The 19,746-nt window shown below is 39.6% G+C and overlaps 1 protein-coding gene across 2 annotated transcripts; it reads right to left on the bottom strand.

The window, feature by feature from the left end:
* Positions 1–501: 501 nt before the first annotated feature.
* ticrr (TopBP1-interacting, checkpoint, and replication regulator) lies at positions 502–18,844 on the bottom strand. Of its 2 annotated transcripts, none has more exons than XM_028040165.1 (21): positions 17,681–18,844; positions 16,371–16,608; positions 15,514–15,746; positions 14,129–14,363; positions 12,918–13,056; positions 11,782–11,900; positions 11,410–11,598; positions 11,176–11,321; positions 9,983–10,083; positions 9,785–9,875; positions 9,624–9,706; positions 8,948–9,172; positions 8,688–8,775; positions 7,628–7,700; positions 6,596–6,727; positions 6,341–6,431; positions 6,166–6,224; positions 5,389–5,657; positions 2,719–4,627; positions 1,086–1,211; positions 502–997 (listed from the first exon to the last, which is right to left on the bottom strand). In XM_028040165.1, exons 1-21 carry the CDS (start codon positions 18,356–18,358, stop codon positions 879–881), a joined length of 5,343 nt encoding a protein of 1,780 aa, XP_027895966.1. In that variant the 5' UTR covers positions 18,359–18,844; the 3' UTR covers positions 502–878. The 2 variants fall into 2 exon arrangements, with proteins under 2 accessions (XP_027895966.1, XP_027895957.1); XM_028040156.1 differs by having other exon boundaries at positions 1,086–1,214; positions 17,681–18,843.
* Positions 18,845–19,746: the final 902 nt, after the last annotated feature.

Below are 19,746 nucleotides of genomic sequence, written 5' to 3'. Positions count from 1 at the left end.
AAAAGGGAGGGGGGAGGGGGAGGGAAATTTTGCAAGAAATAAAAATCAGAAATTATAAATATCTTAGCTTTCAAAATTTAAAAACTAAAAAATTTCTAACTAATTTTTAAAAACTTTAAAATGTATCAATTTAGTTGAATTTATGACTGACATTTCTGTTATGTACTTAGTCTTACAATTTAGACAGGAAACTTTAACCCGACAATCGGTGCTTTAAAAGCTACAGGACCAAATGGTTTAGTCAAATCACAGGCAGTGAAAGGAAAAGAGTTTCAGATGTAGCTGGGCTGCAGTGTGGCATAGAAAAAAAAAAAAAAAAAAAGGGCGTGTTTGATTTACCACGCTGATCTTTGAAGCCAGATGAGCACTGATGTACGGGCGGCGCTGATAAACTTCTTAAAGTAACATTTACGGCACGAGGCGCAACAAAAGCCAATTCAGTTTTCAGCAAGTCGCTGCTAGGGGGTTTGGACTTCCTGCTTTTCAATCACTTTCAAATGGTTAAGAAAAACTGTTTATTCATAAAAGAATTTGTCAACATTTAACGTATTTACAAGATTTCAGAAAATCCATTTTTACTGAAAAGAACAGCTAAAAAAAAAAAAAGAAAAGGAGAAATTAATAAATAAACAATACTAAACGGATAAGAACAGGATCTGACTTGATTGTAAAACAGAGAGAAAAAAAATTTGATCCCATCAATATCGGTGGGAAATTTTAAACAACCTTTGAACTCTGAAGTGGTTCTGATTGAACAAAAGCAGCTTTCCGGTGGAGGTTAGCCGACCTTTCACACATGCCACGAAAAGGCTCACGGCTTCACAGTACAAAACAAAAAACAGACAGTCTTATTGCTGAAGCTTTTTATGTCATTTATCTCAGTGGAGTAGTCTCTTCCTGCTGTAGGTCTTCCCCGTGTTGGAGTGCCTCGTTGGCTGGGAGAGGCTGAAAGGAGATGGCTCCGGCTCACGATCTGTTTTCCCAGATGAGGCTTCGTCTGGAAAATTCAGGGAAAAAAAATAAAGCGGGATGAGTTGACCTACAACAAGATGCTCGCACAGATACGTCGCGTGTTTAAGCATTACCTTTAAAATCTGGTGTTTTCTTACTGGTGGAGCCCGTTTTGCCCTTAAACAGCAGCGGAGACTGAGTGAGGGCCAAGATGCCGCTGGGCGTTACTGGTTTTCTCCCCTTCCGACTGGGAGGACTCGCTGCTGCCAGGAGAGGACCAAACACAAGCAGGTGAATGAATAAAATTCGACCTCGCTGCAACAGCAGGTTGAAACAAACAAAGCTTTTCTCTGTGTACCGTCACAATGTTTGTCATCACGTTCATATTAAAAGCTTAAAACCCAAAGTAATAGCTGACCTTGTTACCCCAAAATGCTAATATTTACCACTGTTCTGACAGATATTCTTTTAATTTACTCTTAATTAAGGGCGTACATTAAAAAAAAGTACAGTTTTAGTCATTTGTTAGAAGCAACTCACTGTAAATGTCCAAAACGACATTGATTCAATTCTGTTTACACTGGATTTCAAAACGACGGAGCATATTAATGAACATCATATAACATAAATGTGTCTGAGTTAGCTAATTTCATTCAGACGTCCCTTTGGCAGTTGCTAAACTCAACCTAGAGTGAGGAAGGCCATTCATCTCTCCTCACAAACAAGAACATATCAGAACCTGACTGGGCTGCAGAGAATCCACAAAACTTCCTGCAGTGTTAAAGCTGGGGTACGTAACTTATTAAAAAAATACCTTTACATATTTATTAAAAACTGTCACTATGTCATGACAGTATATTGTGAGGTAGCTTATCTGTGAAAAAGAAATAAATTTGACCCCTCGCCCCCATTCTCCCTATGGCAACTACAGAAAACCACAGCACAGTCAGAATCAACCAATCAGAGCCACATCTGCACCACTGCTTTATACTCTCAATGACCAACGCAGTGGGAAGGCCCCGTGTCATAGTGATGGCAATGCTAACGCTGCGCTACTCCTCGCTCAACCGACGACCTGGAAACAACTTTACTGCGATAGTGAATTTTAACAACCACACTAGAGCTGATTTTGCACACAATCATGCTTTATCACACAACCAGGCTGCTGTAGACCTTGATCTTCCACGTTCTGGCTGACTTTCTTTGCCCCAGCATGACCTCAGTCTGAGGCAAAGAAAACTCATGTTTTATTTGAAAACTCCAAACTCTACCAGACTTTAATTTAAATTTTTCTTCTAGAGTTTTTTTTAAGTATAAATATAACAACTTTAGTACAAATTTATTTATTTCAGCACTGACCAGTGTTAGTATACAGAACCTATAAAAGCCATTCACAGGAGAGAAGGACGGATGATGAAGAACCCGATGAACGAATGGATGAACAGAGAGAATGGGTGGATGATGGGCAAACAGATGAATTGATAGATGGATGTTGGTAAATATCAAAACATTTGAATATAGAAGAAAAAAAAGTTCTCATGACTTGATATATAAAATAATTTTGTTTCTTTTTGTTATCACAATAGTACCACAAAATATCACAATAAAATTCTAAGTCCATATTGCCCAACCCTACTCTATACTCTTCTGAATTATTGCTAGACCTAAAATCTAAAAGTCTAGTTTTAATGTATATACAAAAATATTTAAATCTTAAATATCTAACACATACATTCATTCTACAAACTGTTTAAAGATATTGCTTACTTGACTTAATGTTTCCAGTTTCACACGCCCAGATGATTTCAGCTGAATCAGCACTGCTTGTCCCTTCAGCCAGCTTGGTCATCCAATACAAATCCTCCATGGGGGAAAGAGGCGGCACCTTTGCTGCCACTGAGCGCGACTCTTTTTCTGCTGCGCTGCTCAAGGGTTCTTCGGTGTCTTCGATGTCCTGCAGGCGACTGACTCCGAGCTCGGCCTCCTCCAGCAGCTCCTCCAGCCGTGGCTCCCCTTTCGGGACCCGGTCTTTGCCTCCAAAGGCCTCGAGTTGAGGCCTCTTCCTGCGCGGCCAGCTGTTCAGGTTGTCTGGGGTTAGTTTGCCCACGCTCTGCGGCGAAGGGGTGAGAGGGATGATGTCTGCCAATGCTACTGCCACCGGAGAGTGTTGCGTAGGCGTGTAGGACTGGCAGATGTACGTCTGGACGCTGCTGCCTTTTCCTGGAGTACACTTGGCTGGAGTGACATGAGTGCAGAGAGATGACGAGCAACAAGCGGCGTCTTTGTGTTTGGCCATTAAGGTCAGGGGGCTTTCCACGAGAGGCTTAGTGCCGACCAAAGGGCTCTGTGCGTCCGGTTGAGAAGCACCCCCAGAAGAAATGTCGTCCGCATTCATGGAATCTGTCCGTTTAATTTTGAGTTTCGGAAGTCCCGACGTCTGCATTTCCAGTTCCACTTGGTAGCTGAGAGGGTTTGGCGCGAGTGAGGATTTCTTGGATCTCGCCAAGCTTCTGGGAGTAGAGAATCGAGGGGAGTCGTTTCCGTACCCCAAACGAGCGGCGGCCTCCCTCTGCTGACGGTCAGGGGTTTGGCGGAAGCCATAGCTGCGCCCCGGGGTGTTCTGGGGTGGCACAGGGGAAGCCGTCCTCCCAGGACAGTCAGGACTAGACACACTAGGCTTCCTTGAGAAACTAATGCTCATCTTTATACCCTGGTTAAGCTGAGTCTTGACAACCGTAGCGTCGACGATGTCCAAACTGTCATCTGTGGTTGTGGAGTTACAGTGAGAAGTCTGCGATTCAGTCTGGAGACTAGAGTCGGGTTCGGAGGACTGAGACGTTTCAGTCTGCTCCTCTGATGAACTATTTGGAAGTCTATCCCCCTCAGGCGGTGGGTATGCCACCTCAATGGGGGATTCGGTGTTTGGCTCTTTCCTCGGGGTTCGTCCGGAGCGAGTGATCATTTGATGAACGGGACTGGGAATCTTTGCTTTAGTTCTGCTTTTGCGCTGAGGTGAATTATGTTGGGTTGAGGATGCCAGGAGCGGTGTAGGGGTCGTTTCCAGACGAACCGTCCCATTTTCAGTTGTGTTATATATCGAAGATCTCAGAATCTTTTCTGGAGTCAATAAGTCTTGTTCGGACAGCCGTACCAGGCTTACTTGGCAGGTCTTATCCGGGGTCTTAAAAATGTCTCTTTTAGCGTTAGTGCTTTGTTCTGGACTGTGGAGCTTGCTGGGAGTCTTCATTTGTCTCAAAGAGTTTAGATGAGTTGTACTTGGTGACTTGGGGACTTTAAAAGTTGCAAGGTCTGCCTCCACTGTACATTTCTGAGGAGAGGGAGACCATGTGACACTCTTCTTGGGAGTCTTGGATAACGGGCTGCTAAGATTAGATAATCCAGAAGCTTTGACTGGAGTCCTAAGAATGCCCTTTAAAGGACTCTGAACAGGACTTTGTTTACTTGGTGTATTTACAAAGATGGACTCTTTACCTGGAGGTTTCAGAGGACTGATCTTCACAATACTACCAAGTCCAGAAGAATCAGCTACAGGACTTTCTGCAACCGTAGAAACTTGTATTTTAGATGATAGCTGGGTCTGGGGTGTTCTGGGCGTCTTAGGAGATAGATTTCTTCCACGTCTCTTGGGTGATTTTGATGGCGTTTTGTTTGGGCTCTAAACATACAACAAAAACATCATATAAGTGATGGAAGTGTCAGTTGTTCAGCACGAATTATGATTTCAAATGATTCATATCTCTGCCAGATTTGCACTTAAAATTACTTTCATTCAACTAAGAATTTAGTTTCTTACAGGAAACGAGTCAGGCATCTTGCATAAGATATAGTGCTATAAAATTAGTATATAATAGAATTTGTGCTTCTTCGAATAAAAAGATATTTAATTAAAGGCTTCAGATATTATTCATTGTTTTTACAGGTTTCACCACCTTAAATTTTAGACTTTAAGACCATTTAAGACCTATATCTCTACAGAAATTTACACACTTCATCCAGACAACTGACAAGAAATTTGCACGTAGCTAGCTAGCAAGTGAATATTAGCAGCTGGCTAGCAGTAGATTTAGCTATCTAGAGTCACAGAACATAAGAAAAATGTGTATGTGTGACTCAGACTTTTCCAGACAGAAAAGAACCGTGGGGGCTGGGGGGGACATCAAAAATATGAGATTAAATAATCCCATCATTGTCAAAATTTAAGACCTGTGAGTAACGTATTGAAGGTCAACTTACTTTTAAAAAAAAGAAAGAAAAAAAATGACAGATTTAAGAGATTTGAAGGCCTTAACTTTAGATATGTGAATTTAAGACTTGTTAAGGATGTTACTTTAGTTCAATTCTGGCAAAATCCTTCAATAATGAAAAGCCAAAGTATTCAAAGTGTGAGATATTTGGGTATGAATTAGGATAAATTACCTCAAAGACACTGGAGTCTGAGGACAACAGAGACCGGGTGACTCTGGTTTCACCAAACTGGTCACTGGGAGACTCGGCCGCGCCGAACAGAATGCGCAAGGGAGACTGAACTGTTTTCACATTAACGCTACAGATTTTGCTGTCGCTGAGTGGAAGCTGAGATGAAGAAAGAGCTTTCTCTAGGTTCCTGGAGCGAGGCTGAGAACTTGAGTAGAAGATGCTCGAGTGTCTTCTAGCGAATTTCTTTAATCTGGGGCTCCTTCTCAGGTCTGACAGAAAATCACAAAGAAAAGAAAATGACATTTTGTGGTTTAAAATCATGTTTACATTGTATTAAGCTAGTGTCTTCCAAATAAAATACTTAAAATTATGATTTAACTCTATATCAGAATGCTTTCTGCCCGATAAACTCAAGTACAACTTAAGAGGTACACAAAGGAATCGAGGTGAAACCAAGAAGACAGAGATTTTCCAATAATAAACGATCAAAATAAAATTGTTAGTGACGTTATTTACAGTTATCAACAATCGGTACCAGCAGCTTTAAGTTTTAGAGATAAAAAAGTCAGCCTAAAACTGAGGTTGGTGGATTTCTATGAACTTTAAAAAGAAAAGTAACATTGAATTTAGTTCCATTTATTCATTCATATAACAAATTGTGTCCCAGATTATTGAGTTAAAGAAATATATATATATATTTAATTTTTTCTGAAAAGAAGAGCTTAATTCACATGCATACATTATTATGTGATGTACATAAATGTCATTTAAAATTACCTTCAGCTGGTTTTACTGGTGACTCTTCTACTATGCATTCCCCTTTATGGTCAGATTTCCTGTGAAAAATAATTAATTAACTGAACCAAATATTGCTCATTTGCACATGGATGCAGTTAGGTTCAGGTAATATAATTGTCATACCAGAAATAACAGGAGAATGACTGAAACATACCTCCCTGCTTTCAGCCGCCCTAAGAGGCGACTGGACACCTGCTTGTGGAGAGGCGTCTCACACACCTTCTTTGTGAGAAGTTTGTGCTTTTCTGAAAAGAAAAAAAAAAAAAAAAGACCTGTTAATATATTTTTTAAAATACAGTAATTAAAAAAAAATATATATATTTTTTGTTCAATCTCAGAAATCTGAATACCAAGTAGCACAGCCAAATAATGGAAAACACTGCGCATTTCATGCGATTGACCAAATTACCTTCAGATTCAAGAGGACGCTTCCGTTTCAGTCCTTCCACAGCAGAGACAGACTGGCTCCTTGATAGTCTCCTTTTCGTGGAAGGCGAAACAATCTTTTGGTTGAAGAGATTTCTTCTTACTTTGGTCACCTCTGTGGACCGATAAATGTATGTTGAGAAGCTTTGATACTTTACTTAGGCAAGGCTTCATAACAAATTGCAAAATTAGCTCTGTCGCAATATCACTGCACGCAATAGTCTACTAAAGGACCAAGTAACTAAGCTCTCTATGCCTGTAGCTGCATTTCCTTTGAACACATACTTAGCAATTTGAAATCTTGAAAATAACGGAAAAATCAATTTCAAAGAAACTGTTTTGTTTTTTTTTTGCCCTTGGGCCATATCAAAATTGGTTTATTTCGCAAAACTGCAATGCAAACAACTTTTTTTTGAGCCAGACATGATCAACAACCCAATATTGCCGCTGGTGGAATCCACAATGAAGAAGACGACAGGAAGTAGTTGGAGGATGATTATCGCGTGAACAAACTAAATCCCGTGTGATTTTAATTGCGTCTCATATTTAACGAAAACGGCACAATTGTCAAAATTGTTGTTTTTCGGAATATCGACAAAGCTTTGCGCGCATTTGTAAATACGCGCAAATAATTTGATAGCAGTTGCTTAAAGCAGCATAAAAGTTTTAGGACGTAAAAAAAGTGCTAAGGTGGTCAGATTGGTGTTTCAATCCATAACAGCAGATGTCGGCTGACAGAATCCAGTTTATTAATCTGCTGTACAAACTCAAGCATCCACCGGATGCTGCAGTAGAACAGAATCAGAGTCAACACTGTACAATCTTACTTGGTCGTTTCTGAAGTGTGCAGAAAGCTTATAAACTGAGGGGAAGCAAAGGGTCTGGATGGTAATCAGTTTTTTTTGTGACAAGATGATGAGTCGTGGGATGTTCTTCATAGTATAAAGTGAGAAACAAACCTTTTGCATCCTCTAGTCTGATCCCGACAGCGCTACTTTAATTTTTCTGCACATACCTTGTGTTTGTTGTTTCTGAGGTTGCTGTACTTCTGCAGGCTTCTCCACAGCAGTGGAGATCTTCATTTTGGACTGAGGGGGAGAAAAATAAGTTTGAATTAGGTGCTTGGCTCGTCGAGAATTAATGTGTCAATTACTTCTTTGTTCATTCATTCATTTGTTTTCAACCAGTTTTTAACTTGCATTGGTGTGAAAAAAAGTGTTCCTCGCTTCCTATTTCTGCATGTTTCTCACACGTTTGTTTTGCAGAAAATCAAAGCATTTTAAATGTTAGAGGCAACACAAGTAAACAGAGAATGCAGTTATTAAATGAAGCCGTTTCAGAAAACTTGCTAAGCCCGGTGGCCCACCGTGTCTTTGAGTTAAAAAGTTAACAGGAAAATTGAAAATATGACATGTGCTGTTGGAAGACATATTAACAACACCTACACACCAACTGAAAAGTCTCAAGAAAAGACAAACATGAAAAATGCAATTAAAATAAATATAAATTGTTTGGGGCGTGCTGTGGTGGCGTAGGGGATAGCGCGACCCACGTTTGGAGGCCTTGAGTCCTCGACGCGGCTGTCGAGGGTTCGATTCCCGAACCCGGCGACATTTGCCGCATGTCTTCTCCCCTGTTCTCCAGCCTACTTTCATATAAGGGACACTAGAGCCCACAAAAAGACCCTCTGGAGGGGAGGGAAAATAAATATAATAAAAATAATTTGTTTGCACTTCAGTCGTTTCATCCTAATTAAAGTGTCCAAATTTTTTTGATCCGTGACTTGTCACTTTAGTTGCTGAAGTTGTTACTGTTTCACTAAAGACATTTTTTAACCCGTTTCTGCCATCGCTGTTACTGGAATAAACTCTTTTTTTTTAAAAACCTATAATAATAAACAAACAACGCTCAGCCTGGTGGGGGAGCAAGTAAAGCCCGGTGGCCCGCCAGGCTTATCATACACTGTGGGAAACCTTGTGTTTATTACTACGGGGGAAAAAAATCCAAATCCACATGGCTCTGTGTGAAAAATGAAATCTAAAAAGAATTAATTAATTTAAAAAAAAGGAACTAACTGCTCTTGTGGTCTTCTTGGGCAGCTGTATTTGACGAAGACTCTGTGTGGATTCAGTCATGCTGCGATGTCGAGTCAACATCCCACTCCTGCTTAGAAAACAAATTAAAGAGAGTTATAAAACATATATTGAACCCTGAAGGTCTACCATATGTTAAAAAAAAAACAAATAATAATAAAAACAACAGCAACGCTGTTAATTTTACAACACTCCTTTCATTATTTTCCCAATTTCTTGGAGCATTTTTTGCAAAAACCCGCCTCCTCTTGTTGGCCGAACGGTTCTGCAGGTCGTGCAAGCCGTCCTCAGAGACGAGGCTCTGTGCCGAGACGGCATGCGAGGAGGCAGAGGGAGAGATGCTGTCCTTGGCAACAGAGTCATCGCTGAAGAAGTCAGCAGGCAAAACGGCCACCAGGGCGTCAGGGAGCTGAGTGCCCAGGCTGTTGTAAACGTCTGCAAGCACTTTCGGAACAGCAGTCAGGAAGCTGTCAGGATGGAGAAACAACACTTTTGTTTTTAGTTCTTGAGAAGCATTTAAATATGCCGTTTCTTCTCCTCTAGGACTGTTGGAAACTAAAAGGAAAAAAGAAGAAAATAAAAAGGTTTTCATGTAATAAAGGTAAATTTGGTGTTTTGGTTTGGTGGGTTTGGTGAGGGTTACCTCAAACTATATATTCAAAAATTTTAATTCAAACCGAGATGTACAAATGTATATACGAAAAAAAAAACTGTTTTATGATAAACCGAGTGACACGTTTCAATTATTTATTTCTGTTCATCATTATACAAAAAAAGTGTGAGCGAAAGTGTCAGGAGTGTCAGTTTCTGGAACAATCTTGACAGTGAGATAAAACAACCTAAATTTTCTTGCATTTTCTTGACCCTGTTGGGCCACCATAAAGAACACCCGTCTGGGAGGTAGAGGTGCACACTTACCCTGGAAGGACTTCGTCCTGAAGAAACCTTGCTAGGCACGCCGGGTCTTTTGTCAACGAGATTATTCTGAGCATTTCCGCCGCCTGACAAAAGACAAAACATCTTAAAACTAGAAGAAAAACACAAGACAGTTCTATCGATGGGAATGTTGACCCTTTTACCTCCTCTGCCATCCGATCTGCATCCAAGCGGGATTGTTTGGAAGCGACACGTCTGCACAGCTCCAGCCGTAGCATCACTTGCAGTTGGCACCTAGATCGGTTCGATTAGTCGGATTAGTTGGAGCTAAACGATCCAGATACGGCACGAGAACAGAGAGATGAGGAGGAATCGGTTCATGAAGTGAATCGATCACTCACTCTCTGACTTTGCTATTAACGTCGTCAGCGGCGGGGTACAGCTGGCGGATCGATTTGCCGGTCTTCATGAGGTGCTGTTCCACAAGCAAAGACGCCTTTTCCTACAGATGAGACGATGTGGTTATAGAATGAACTTAATCTCAGCTATGTTTACCTAATTTTGCCTTCATATCATGATATTTATGCACCATCTTTGACTTTGTAATCATTTCTTCATTTTGAATAGACATATTTACTACATGAAGAGTGGGAAACGTTAAAGTGACGTTTACATTAGACAATGTTCATTTTGAGGCAAGTGAAACTGAATTTTTTTATTTTTTTTTTTTTAAAGTTAATGAAAAAGTATAAAGGACAGACCAACTTCAATCAATTGTGAAATTTCAACAACTGGAAAATCTTAAAGATTTTGCAGTAGAGTTGGGCGATATGGCTTGGAAATAAAATGACCAGATCCAATGTTGACCAATTTTTTTTCTCCCTAAAAATGTAATTACAAATGACAGGAAATGTTCTCAAAAGTGGCTTTTATTTCAATCAAAGACAAGAATCAGAACCAGGCCATGAGAATTTTTCTTTAATTACGTGAACATAGTTCTGAGACTAGAAGAATTGATGCAACTTTACCAGAAAAATGACTTAAAATGATGAATAAAAAGTCGCTTTAATGAGAAAAACTGCTTTGATGGAGTTATCTGGATCTGGCATGATCCATTTAGTAGCAGACACAATAATTTCAAAGTTCTGCCACTGATGATAATTTGAGGCTGATGTGCAAAAAGGTGAAGTATTATCTGTAAAAAACTATACTAAACAATAACTTCACAAGTTGCTCAGTATTCCTCCATTTATTCCATTGTTGTTTTTTTATGTTGCAGTTCTCATAAAATTACGACTTTATTCTGGTAAAATTATAATTTTTTTTTATAAATAAAAACTAAAACATCTTAGCCTGACCCTTAGTCATAAAATTGACCAGAATTCCAAACCAAAATAAAAACAAGATGGCCGCCCCGACATCTCTATGAAATATGAAAACCCAAAAGAGCTTAATGGTGAAAATAAATCCAGATTTTCCAAAAATGACATCTTCAAAAGCTCAATAAAATGTATTCATCACCCAGCCCTGGTCTGCAATAAAAACATATCTTTATAAGGTAAACAACAACAACAACAAAAACACATTGTGTCACCTCCCAGTCTGATTCTGCAGTCAGAAATGTTTTTACGGCGTTGAGAAGCTGCTGAGCGCTGGTCAGGAGAGACGAGTCCGTCTCTGCTACCGTCTTGTCGTAACAGGCCTTCAAGTGGCACAGCAGCTCTTTCTCACTAGAAAAACCTGAGAAGCAGAAAACAAAGCAGCAAAAGTTAATATGAAATGTGTTATTCAAGCACATAGCAACAAACTATTTAGAAGTTTAACTTACTGAGCGCGCTCGCCGCTGCGGGTTTGTTCCTGTCACTTAGCCGTCTCTTCCCGGCTCTGTCGGCGCCCGGCGGCTCGGCCTCGCTCTGACTCTTCTGAGCTTTCACGTTCAGCCGTGCCACGTTCAGCATCTGCAGCGAGCGACTCATTGTCTTCATCTTCTGCTTCACCGGCGTACGGTGGGCGCCTCCTGCAGGGCAAAGAAACAAAGAAAAGGAGGTTTTAAAAAAAAAAAAAGACGGAAAAGAACCGTAAAAGGTGAATGTAGGACAAAAATACCCTTTAAAAATGGCTTTGGATTTTAAAGTAGTTGAATTTTGAGTAGGAGGTGGAAAGAATAATAATATATATTAAAAAAAAGGAGTTTGCGTACGTTTCTTCCCCCTTTTGCTGACCGACTCCTGGTACAGTTCAGACAGACCACTGACCAGATCCTGCTGAGCCTCAAAAAGATTGTCAGTCGATCCCTCATCGGGTACGGCATGGAGCAATCTGCAAACAATCATTTAAGAAAATGCTTGTTTCTCCTTTCTTCACGTCAATGTCATCATGTTCCAAACCTGGCAGTAAATCTAGATGAAGTGCAACACTAGTTGCATTTCTGTCACAAATGTGCACAAAACTTTGTCGGTATTTCACTAATGTCGGAAAAAAAACAACAAAAAACCCCCACAATTTTGCAATTACACTGCTTCCGTTAAATAAGAAATGCAATTAAAATCACACGCAAGTCATTTTGTTTGTGTGATAAGTTATTAAAAACCATCATCCTCCAACTACTTCCTGTTGTCTTCTTGGTTTGGACCAGTGGCAACATCTGGCTGTTAGTCGTGTGATAGGAAAGTAGTGTTTCCACTGCAGTTTTGCAAAATACACTAATTTCTATACGGTGAAAAAAAAAAAATCTAAATTTATTTTCGAAGTGTCAAATTGCGCAATAATATGGTGAATGGAAACGTAGCTACTGACTGTAATGCCTTCAAAGCAGATTCAGATCATGTGTTAACAAATCGGTCAAGATTTCTTGTTAAAGCAGAGTTATTTATAAAATGCTGTATAAAAAAATATTTTGTTAATGACAGGAAAATGTGTCTTTTTTTTAAATCATTACATAAAAGCTAAAGCTGTTAAAGTCTGTTTTTATGTTTTCTTATGCTCTCGTCACAATGCAACATTGTTTCACACAGAAGGTGCTTCTGCAAATAAAAAAATTCAAAAACCAAAACGATATTAAGCAGATAGGTATGTTTATAACAGTACAAATTAAAAAAGCAACCAACAATGAGCAAAAATCCTTTTTTTGGGAACCTGTGAGTAACAAATATGCAGAGGGATATTTGGATGACACCTTAACATAATTTGTGGTGCAATTTGTGTTGTGATGTAAATTGAGTTTTCATTTTAGGCAGACAGTCCATCGCCACTGCCAGAAATGCAACTGAAAAAATAAAGCCTACGACAACAGCAGCAGCATTAAAACAAATAAATACATAAGACTTCCTCTTGTACCTTATTGACTCCATTAAGTTGGCGCTGACTCCTGACTGATCCGACTGTGGGAACCAGGCCTCTAAGGTGTGTGTCGTTGGAGACCTGTGGCTCAGCTCCTGCGCAGCCCACTCAGGTGCAGGAGGGTCCTGGATCTCATCTTTACAAGAAACAAAAGCAAATTTACGTACGGCGTTTAAACTGAGCTTAGCATTACAAACATGTTGCCACGCCAACGTTATTTACATTTCAGGGACGGATTCTCAGACAACATACAATACGCACCAACATCTGCAGTTATCTGAACTGAGCAAAAACTATCAACACTTTCATAACTACAAATCAAACGAGGACTTTTTAAAAAATATTTGACAATTTCCCAAGCTCAGAAAAAAAGTACTGACTGGTGTCATCCAGAAAGCCATTTGTTACTCATACAGATTCATTACACAGAGTGAAATATTTTAAGCCTTTATTTCTTGTCATTTTGACGATTACGACTCACCGATGACGAAAACAGAAAATTCAGTGTCTCACAAAGTTTGAATATTTTTTTAAAAGGTTATAGAATATTTATAAAAAGTTGAGCGGAAGGAAAACGTGCACACGCACAATGATTCACAACTGAGGCTTGACGCACACATGAACCCTACAGATGCACGACACATGTTGCAGAAACTGTCAGTGGAGTCTTACCTGGGACTGAGTGTTGCTCAGTAATCCAAAGACCAACAGCATTTGTCTTATGTTGTAAATTTGTCCTTACTGTACAGTCTCTTCTTATTTTCATAAATTTCCTTGTTATTATGCATGGTCCCGATTACGTAAACTTTGCCCGCTGTGAGACAATAAAGAGTATTTCTCTACTATTCTGATACTTTGATTATTTTTTTTGAATTAACAGAATAATAATTGGATAGCAAAAGGTGCTGAATAGGAGATTTATTTAAAGACTTTGAACTGGGTGAAGCTAAAACTGCTACTTGAGGAGTTCTGGTAGAACATATTTAGAGACAGAGGTTGTTTTCTTATTTTAATCTTAAATGCAAAATGTAGATTTTTTTTATTGAACAGCTTTGGTTTAGTCACTGCTCTGAGTGTGTATACTCCCGTTAAGGACTCATCAATTACTAAATTAGTTGATGCTTATTTGAATAATCAATCAATTGTGATTAATCGATTATCTGAATAATCGATTAATTGTTTCAGGTTCAGTTTCCTTTAATTCCTACCGTCGGTCCCGTCACCGTCCTGGTTCATGATGTCATAGACCACGCCCAGAACGCTGTTCACCACATCCGGCAGGTCAGCGGAGGTCTCCGTTTCGACAGGGGCGGAGATGTTCGTCTTCAGCAGCTGGTCGTGCTGAATGACGATCGGCTGGAGAATGGTGAGCAGAGCTGTGGAGTGGGACAGCGGAGAGAAGACGGCAGGACACGACAGCCCACTGTGACTGACTTCAGCAAGCTGCGGAAACAATTAAAGCAGGGAATGAAAAGATTGGAGACGGCCAAACGAAAAGTTCTTTTGCTTAAACATCAGACATCGTGCTGCGTTAAATGATCTCATTCTGTTTGTGTTTTTTGGTACCGTTTTGTGGTTTAACCCCACGCAGCTCAGCTTTTAAGACAGACCAGATTTTTTCTTTTAAGAGCTACATTAAAAGGAAAAGGTGTGCCCTTGCTTTGAGTTAGCGCTAGAACTAACCTGGGGGAGAGAAAAAACTTAACTGTAATCAACTTAAAGCACAAAAAAACAAAAAACAAATGCAATGTTTAGACTGGATTTTAACAAGATTGTTTAACTTTCAATGCTGTATTTTGTTGTGTCATAGTAGCGATTTCCATCTTACAGAGGTCCGACTAAGACAGAAAACAGCATTAGGGTTGAGACGATTAATCGTATTAATTGTGATTAACTGATTATTGAAAAAATCACAAGTTATTTTAGTAATCAATTAATAGTTAACTGGAGCATACAGAATCAAAAAAGGGCCAGTTGGTGAAAAGAAAAAAAATTCAGAGCAGTAATTAAACCAAAAGTGCAAAGAAATATTTAAATTTTTTTGCATTAAAGATAAAAACGCCTTTGTCCATAAATAGGTTTTAGCCAAAACTAATTTTAGCTTCACTCAATTCAAATTCTCTATAGGAATGTCATTGCATTGCATTTTAGGTAATTAAATATTTATTTTCTTATATTAAAAAAATGCTTATTTGCATCTTTTAATGTATTTTTAATATTTTGTTGGAGAGGATTAAGAGGTTAAATTAAAAATCTGTAAAATGTGCAATCCCCCGGTTCGTCAGCAGATTAATTGATTACTAAAATAATCAAGAACTGCACTGCTTATAGACGATACACTGCTTGTGCATAATCTTTGTGTTTAATGACAAAAGAAAGCTTCACATGAGAATTTGTGTCTTCGCTTGGCATTTGCAGAATCACATCCGTGTCACATGCTAGGATACACATTCACATGGGGAGACAGCTCATCTAAAACTTGAGACTCTTTAAATATTACTCCTCAAAAAAAAAAACCTTACAGTTCCATTGTTATATAATCTCCATAAAAACCATCATGTGGTTAAATGTCAGCTTCTCTCTGGTCTCTCACCATGTGAAGTGAAAGAGCGGACAGCTGTGTGAAGAGAGGCAGGAAGGCAGCCGCTTCCTCGTCACTGCTGCTGGAGAGCTGAAGCAGCCAGGGCTCTGTGGGAGTTTGAGTCAGGCATGAGGCGTCCCAGCCCTGCAGCGCCCCCTTCAGGTACACCTCTGCGGACTCCTGCAGAAGGCGCTGGCTTCGGCACACTGGCTCCAACACAACATGGCAGCTGTGAGATGCGTTTCCTAGATTAGTGACGAATAGCAAAAAACAACGCAGAAAATAAACCAGCAAGTTTATTTATGAATATATGCAGACATGCTTTATTTGTATCACGTAAAATCTATGTTTAGGTGTTTCACAACACGTTTGGTATTGTTTATGTTCCATGTGGTAATGTTTGAGAATACCAACACAAAAGATTGTTTCAGCTTATATTTGGGACGGTTAATAACTTATAAGGCTTAAAAATAAAATTTCTAATTTTTTTTTACTCATTTCCCTTGAAAAGAAATTACAAATTTAATAAACTACTTTCAAAAATTGCCTTTTACTTCAGCCATCCCTATTGTGAGTTGACCTGAATTCAAGGTCCAAATGAATAGCTGCTGTAAAAACACACTTGTGGAACAAGATGGTAGTTTGTGTGTGTGCTGAGATCACTCTGAACTCCGGGAATACAAGGAATGCTTTGGTGGAAAAAAAAAATAATTAAAAATCCAGACTTTAGCTAATCATTAAAATCGATTTATCTCCCAGACCTATTTACAGGTAAAGTGAACTTTAAAAATTTTTTTTAAAAAGACTCAAGTTACAATAATTCTCAATATTTTGGAACATTTTGGAAAACATTCTGCGTTTCCACGAACCGTGATCCCATCGTAGAACGGCGTCCGAGGCAGGAAAAGCCAGGCGGTACAGCCTCTCTGACGACAGCAGGAAGCCCACGCTGGAGCTGAACAGGGAGGATTCCCTCCTGAGTCCCGGGTCGGAGTTGTGATTGGAGCAGAGGTTCAACAGAGCCACCAGGGGGATTACTCTGCCGCCCGCTTGGGCCAGAACTGCAGACAGCTTGTCGAAACCGAAGCTGTCCTCACAGCTCATGACCTGAAACGAGACGAAAGGTTCCACAGGAGATGAGCGGAGAGGGACGTTTCGAAATTAATGCTGAAAACACGGTTTCAAAAACATCCGTCTATAAAATGTGTTTCACTTTGGTGATGACGTTTCTTTGCAATAATACTCTAAATTATTCAATGAGTCTGTACAGGCCTGTCACAGTAAACAATAAATCAATTAGTCGCAAGATACACTAAAACAAACTCGCCATTTTTCATTTTCTTGATTTATCGTTTTGCTCGTTTCTGTCTCTACCAAAACTAGTCTTCAGTCTGGTGCTTTGGTCTGAACTATTCCTTTTCTGACAGACAGTTTTGTCTACAGAGACTTCAGAATTCATTTTATTTGTCGTTTCTGTTGTTTTGTTTATGCGTTTTGGATTTTTAAAATGTCTTCCAGTTCCGATGTTTAAACGATCATAAAATGTAACGTTTATTGATCTTTGAGAAAGTGTCCTGGCATTATTCTTCCATCATTACTATTATATTACTCGAAAATTGTCTCAAAACAACAATATTATGGTTTATCGCAGTAAGTTCTGGGACAATTTATTGTTGGGTAAAAATTTCTTATCGTGACAGGCTTAGGTCTGTATATATATATATATATATATATATTTATTTTTTTACCCCTTAAAGCCTACGTGTAAACAGAATTTTGATGGAGCCTCGTTGATTGCAACAAAAAGATAATTCTAGTTTCTTTGCTACTTTCAAAGGAGATATTAATATGGAAATTATTGTGGTTTTATGAAAATAACTACAACTGTTGATGGTGTGTGAATTAGAGAAAACCCACCACAAATTCAAACTTCAGCATCTAAATCTTGATTTAAGATTTTTCTCAAACGACTGTGACGTTAATGTGCCTGATGATGGTATGTGAATTTTTGGTTGACTTAATAAAAAAAAAAAAGAAAGAATCTTTAATCGACTTAATAAAAAAAATATCTTTGAATTAACAATACTAAAAATATCTTTGATCGATATTTGATCGACTTAATGAAAACTAAAAAAATCTGGTCGACTTTTCAGGAGTGCCACTCAGTCTCTGAACTTACCTCAACATGTGGACGGGTGTCAATCCAGTGCAGAACAACTTGTTGCTGGGCAACCATGTCGTTAAGACTCTTCGGCAGGATATAATCGGTCACATCTGCTGGCAGGTCGCCGTCTTTTGCAGACAGGTAGTCCAAAAGATGAGCCCTCGAACGGGGACACCGTGAGACCACAAACACCATGTTCCTCCCGCTGCTTGAAGAGTCGAGTTCTTGAGACACACCGGCCTTCCCTGTAACACGACTTGACTTCCTGGGTCTGAGTGAAAGTTTAGTCGGAGAAGTGATGTCCGGTCTGTCCCACTGGAAGTCCAGCAGAGTTTCCCTAAGAGCGTTTTGAACTGAAACCGATTTACTGGACTGTTGCTTCTGTTGGGAAGGACACGCTTTATCCTTCACGTCGAATCTCGCTTCAAGCTCTTGCTCAAAGTCCTCGAACGTTTTGTGCCGCAGCTCCTTGAAGTCGGATCCTCTCGGTATGACGCTGGCACTGCGACCAGCTTTTGCCTGGAAAAACGTATAACCCCAGCGCACTTTCTCAAATCCGTATTTGTAGCCGAAATGCAGCAGGATATACAATACTCCCCGTCTCACGAAGTTGTTTCGGACCTCCAGTGGATGGTCTGACGCGTGATCTTCGCAATCAACATCGATAGCAAACACTAGGTTGTGCAGAGCCATGCTGTTAAAGGGTCAATAAATGGCAAAACGGCATAAAAAAACTTGGTACGTTTTGGTTAAATGTTGACCAAGAATGCCGTCACGGGGTTAGAGGTACAGATACACCCGCTCTTTCATTTCATGCAATAACTTTACCTCAGCTTTAAATGGGTCGTTTTGGTTAACTTCATGTTTCCACGATAACAGCTACCTGCTAGCAAACAACAACGTTACGATGCGGCGGTACAAACTTCAGTCAGACTTGACGCTTAACGAACGTTCTGACGGTTCTCTTGGAAATAACGTAACGCCTGCGCTATAAAGCAGACACCCCGGAACGTAAAAAAGATACTTTCCAGACAGCGTAGAGAGTCCACACGACGTTACTCGCATAGCTAAACTACACAATCGCCATTTTCCTCATAGCTGTTCTTAACCGTTCGCGCTACTTCAATATTTGTTCCGCCTCCAACATCTAATTGGCTGGTTACCCATGACAACACCAGTTTGATTGGTCAAAAGTAAACTCAAGCGTGCGTCACGAGTCCAGTATGCACACGTTCATTGGTCGAGGTTTTTTTGTCAACTAAAGAAATTGAGCAGGTTGCGTTAAGCATTTTTTTAAAATTATTATTTACAAAATTGTTGTTAAAGCCTTAAAAATCATTTCGAAAATCAGCACAATGTTTTACATTTTCTTTTAAAACCACTATTATTTCCGAACAAGGTAAGCGCAGGTCCATCTCGGCACTAACTCAAACCTTTTAGAAGAAATATTTCCAGTTAAAATTTTTTCCTAATCTTACTTTTTATTCACTGCCATATGTATTGAAAGGGGGGGTGAAAGTAGGGTCCTGTGTACTCCTAAAAGATTTAGCTGGGGTAATTCTGCAGTACCTGCAAGAGAGGGGAGAGGCTGCCTGCTGTAAAAAAAAACAAAACAAAAAAAAATTAAAAAATCAATGGGTGGATTGTGCAGCCGTGAGTGCACCCACTAATCAGCCGTGATTGATTAGTTTTTCAAGAACAATCTAAAACAGGACTTAATCAGTTAACAAATCGCTGTTTTCCCATTTCGCATTGTTTCTGAACTATTCGTGCTTTGTTAGAGCAGGGCAGGGGGCTCAATACGTCGGGAGGTTTTGAGTTGATCTCGGCATCAGGTGACAAACTGAACGTCGCCAGGACGCTGAGACCAGCACGCAGGGGCGCCGCCAGGAATCTTGAAATAATAAAAAAAAAAAGGGCCCCTGTCAATTACAAAATTAATCATATTGTATTTTCGAAGATTTTTTTTAGCAGTAAAAATTGATTGTTCCCACTCCCAGACCAAAACAAAAAAACAAAAAAAAATCCAACATGGCTTCCAAAAACCACACAAATGTAAACATTTTAACCTATCATAAAGA

The sequence above is a fragment of the Xiphophorus couchianus genome, chromosome 2, assembly GCF_001444195.1.
Source record: "Xiphophorus couchianus chromosome 2, X_couchianus-1.0, whole genome shotgun sequence".
Classification (NCBI taxonomy): Eukaryota; Metazoa; Chordata; class Actinopteri; order Cyprinodontiformes; family Poeciliidae; genus Xiphophorus; species Xiphophorus couchianus.
The sequence above is the reverse complement of the archived record's forward strand: the minus strand, read 5'-3'. Positions and strand labels throughout refer to the sequence as shown.

What these genes read in the sequence shown, in the direction of transcription:
- ticrr (XM_028040156.1), bottom strand. Translation starts at nt 18,358, where the DNA reads ATGGCTCTGCACAACCTAGTGTTTGCTATCGATGTTGATTGCGAAGAT. An exon ending in CTGCAGAATCAGACTGGGAG is followed by an intron (nt 10,084 to 11,175) that starts GTGACACAATGT and finishes TCTCATCTGTAG; the next exon opens with GAAAAGGCGTCTTTGCTTGT. An exon ending in GGGCGGCTGAAAGCAGGGAG is followed by an intron (nt 6,225 to 6,340) that starts GTATGTTTCAGT and finishes TATTTTTCACAG; the next exon opens with GAAATCTGACCATAAAGGGG.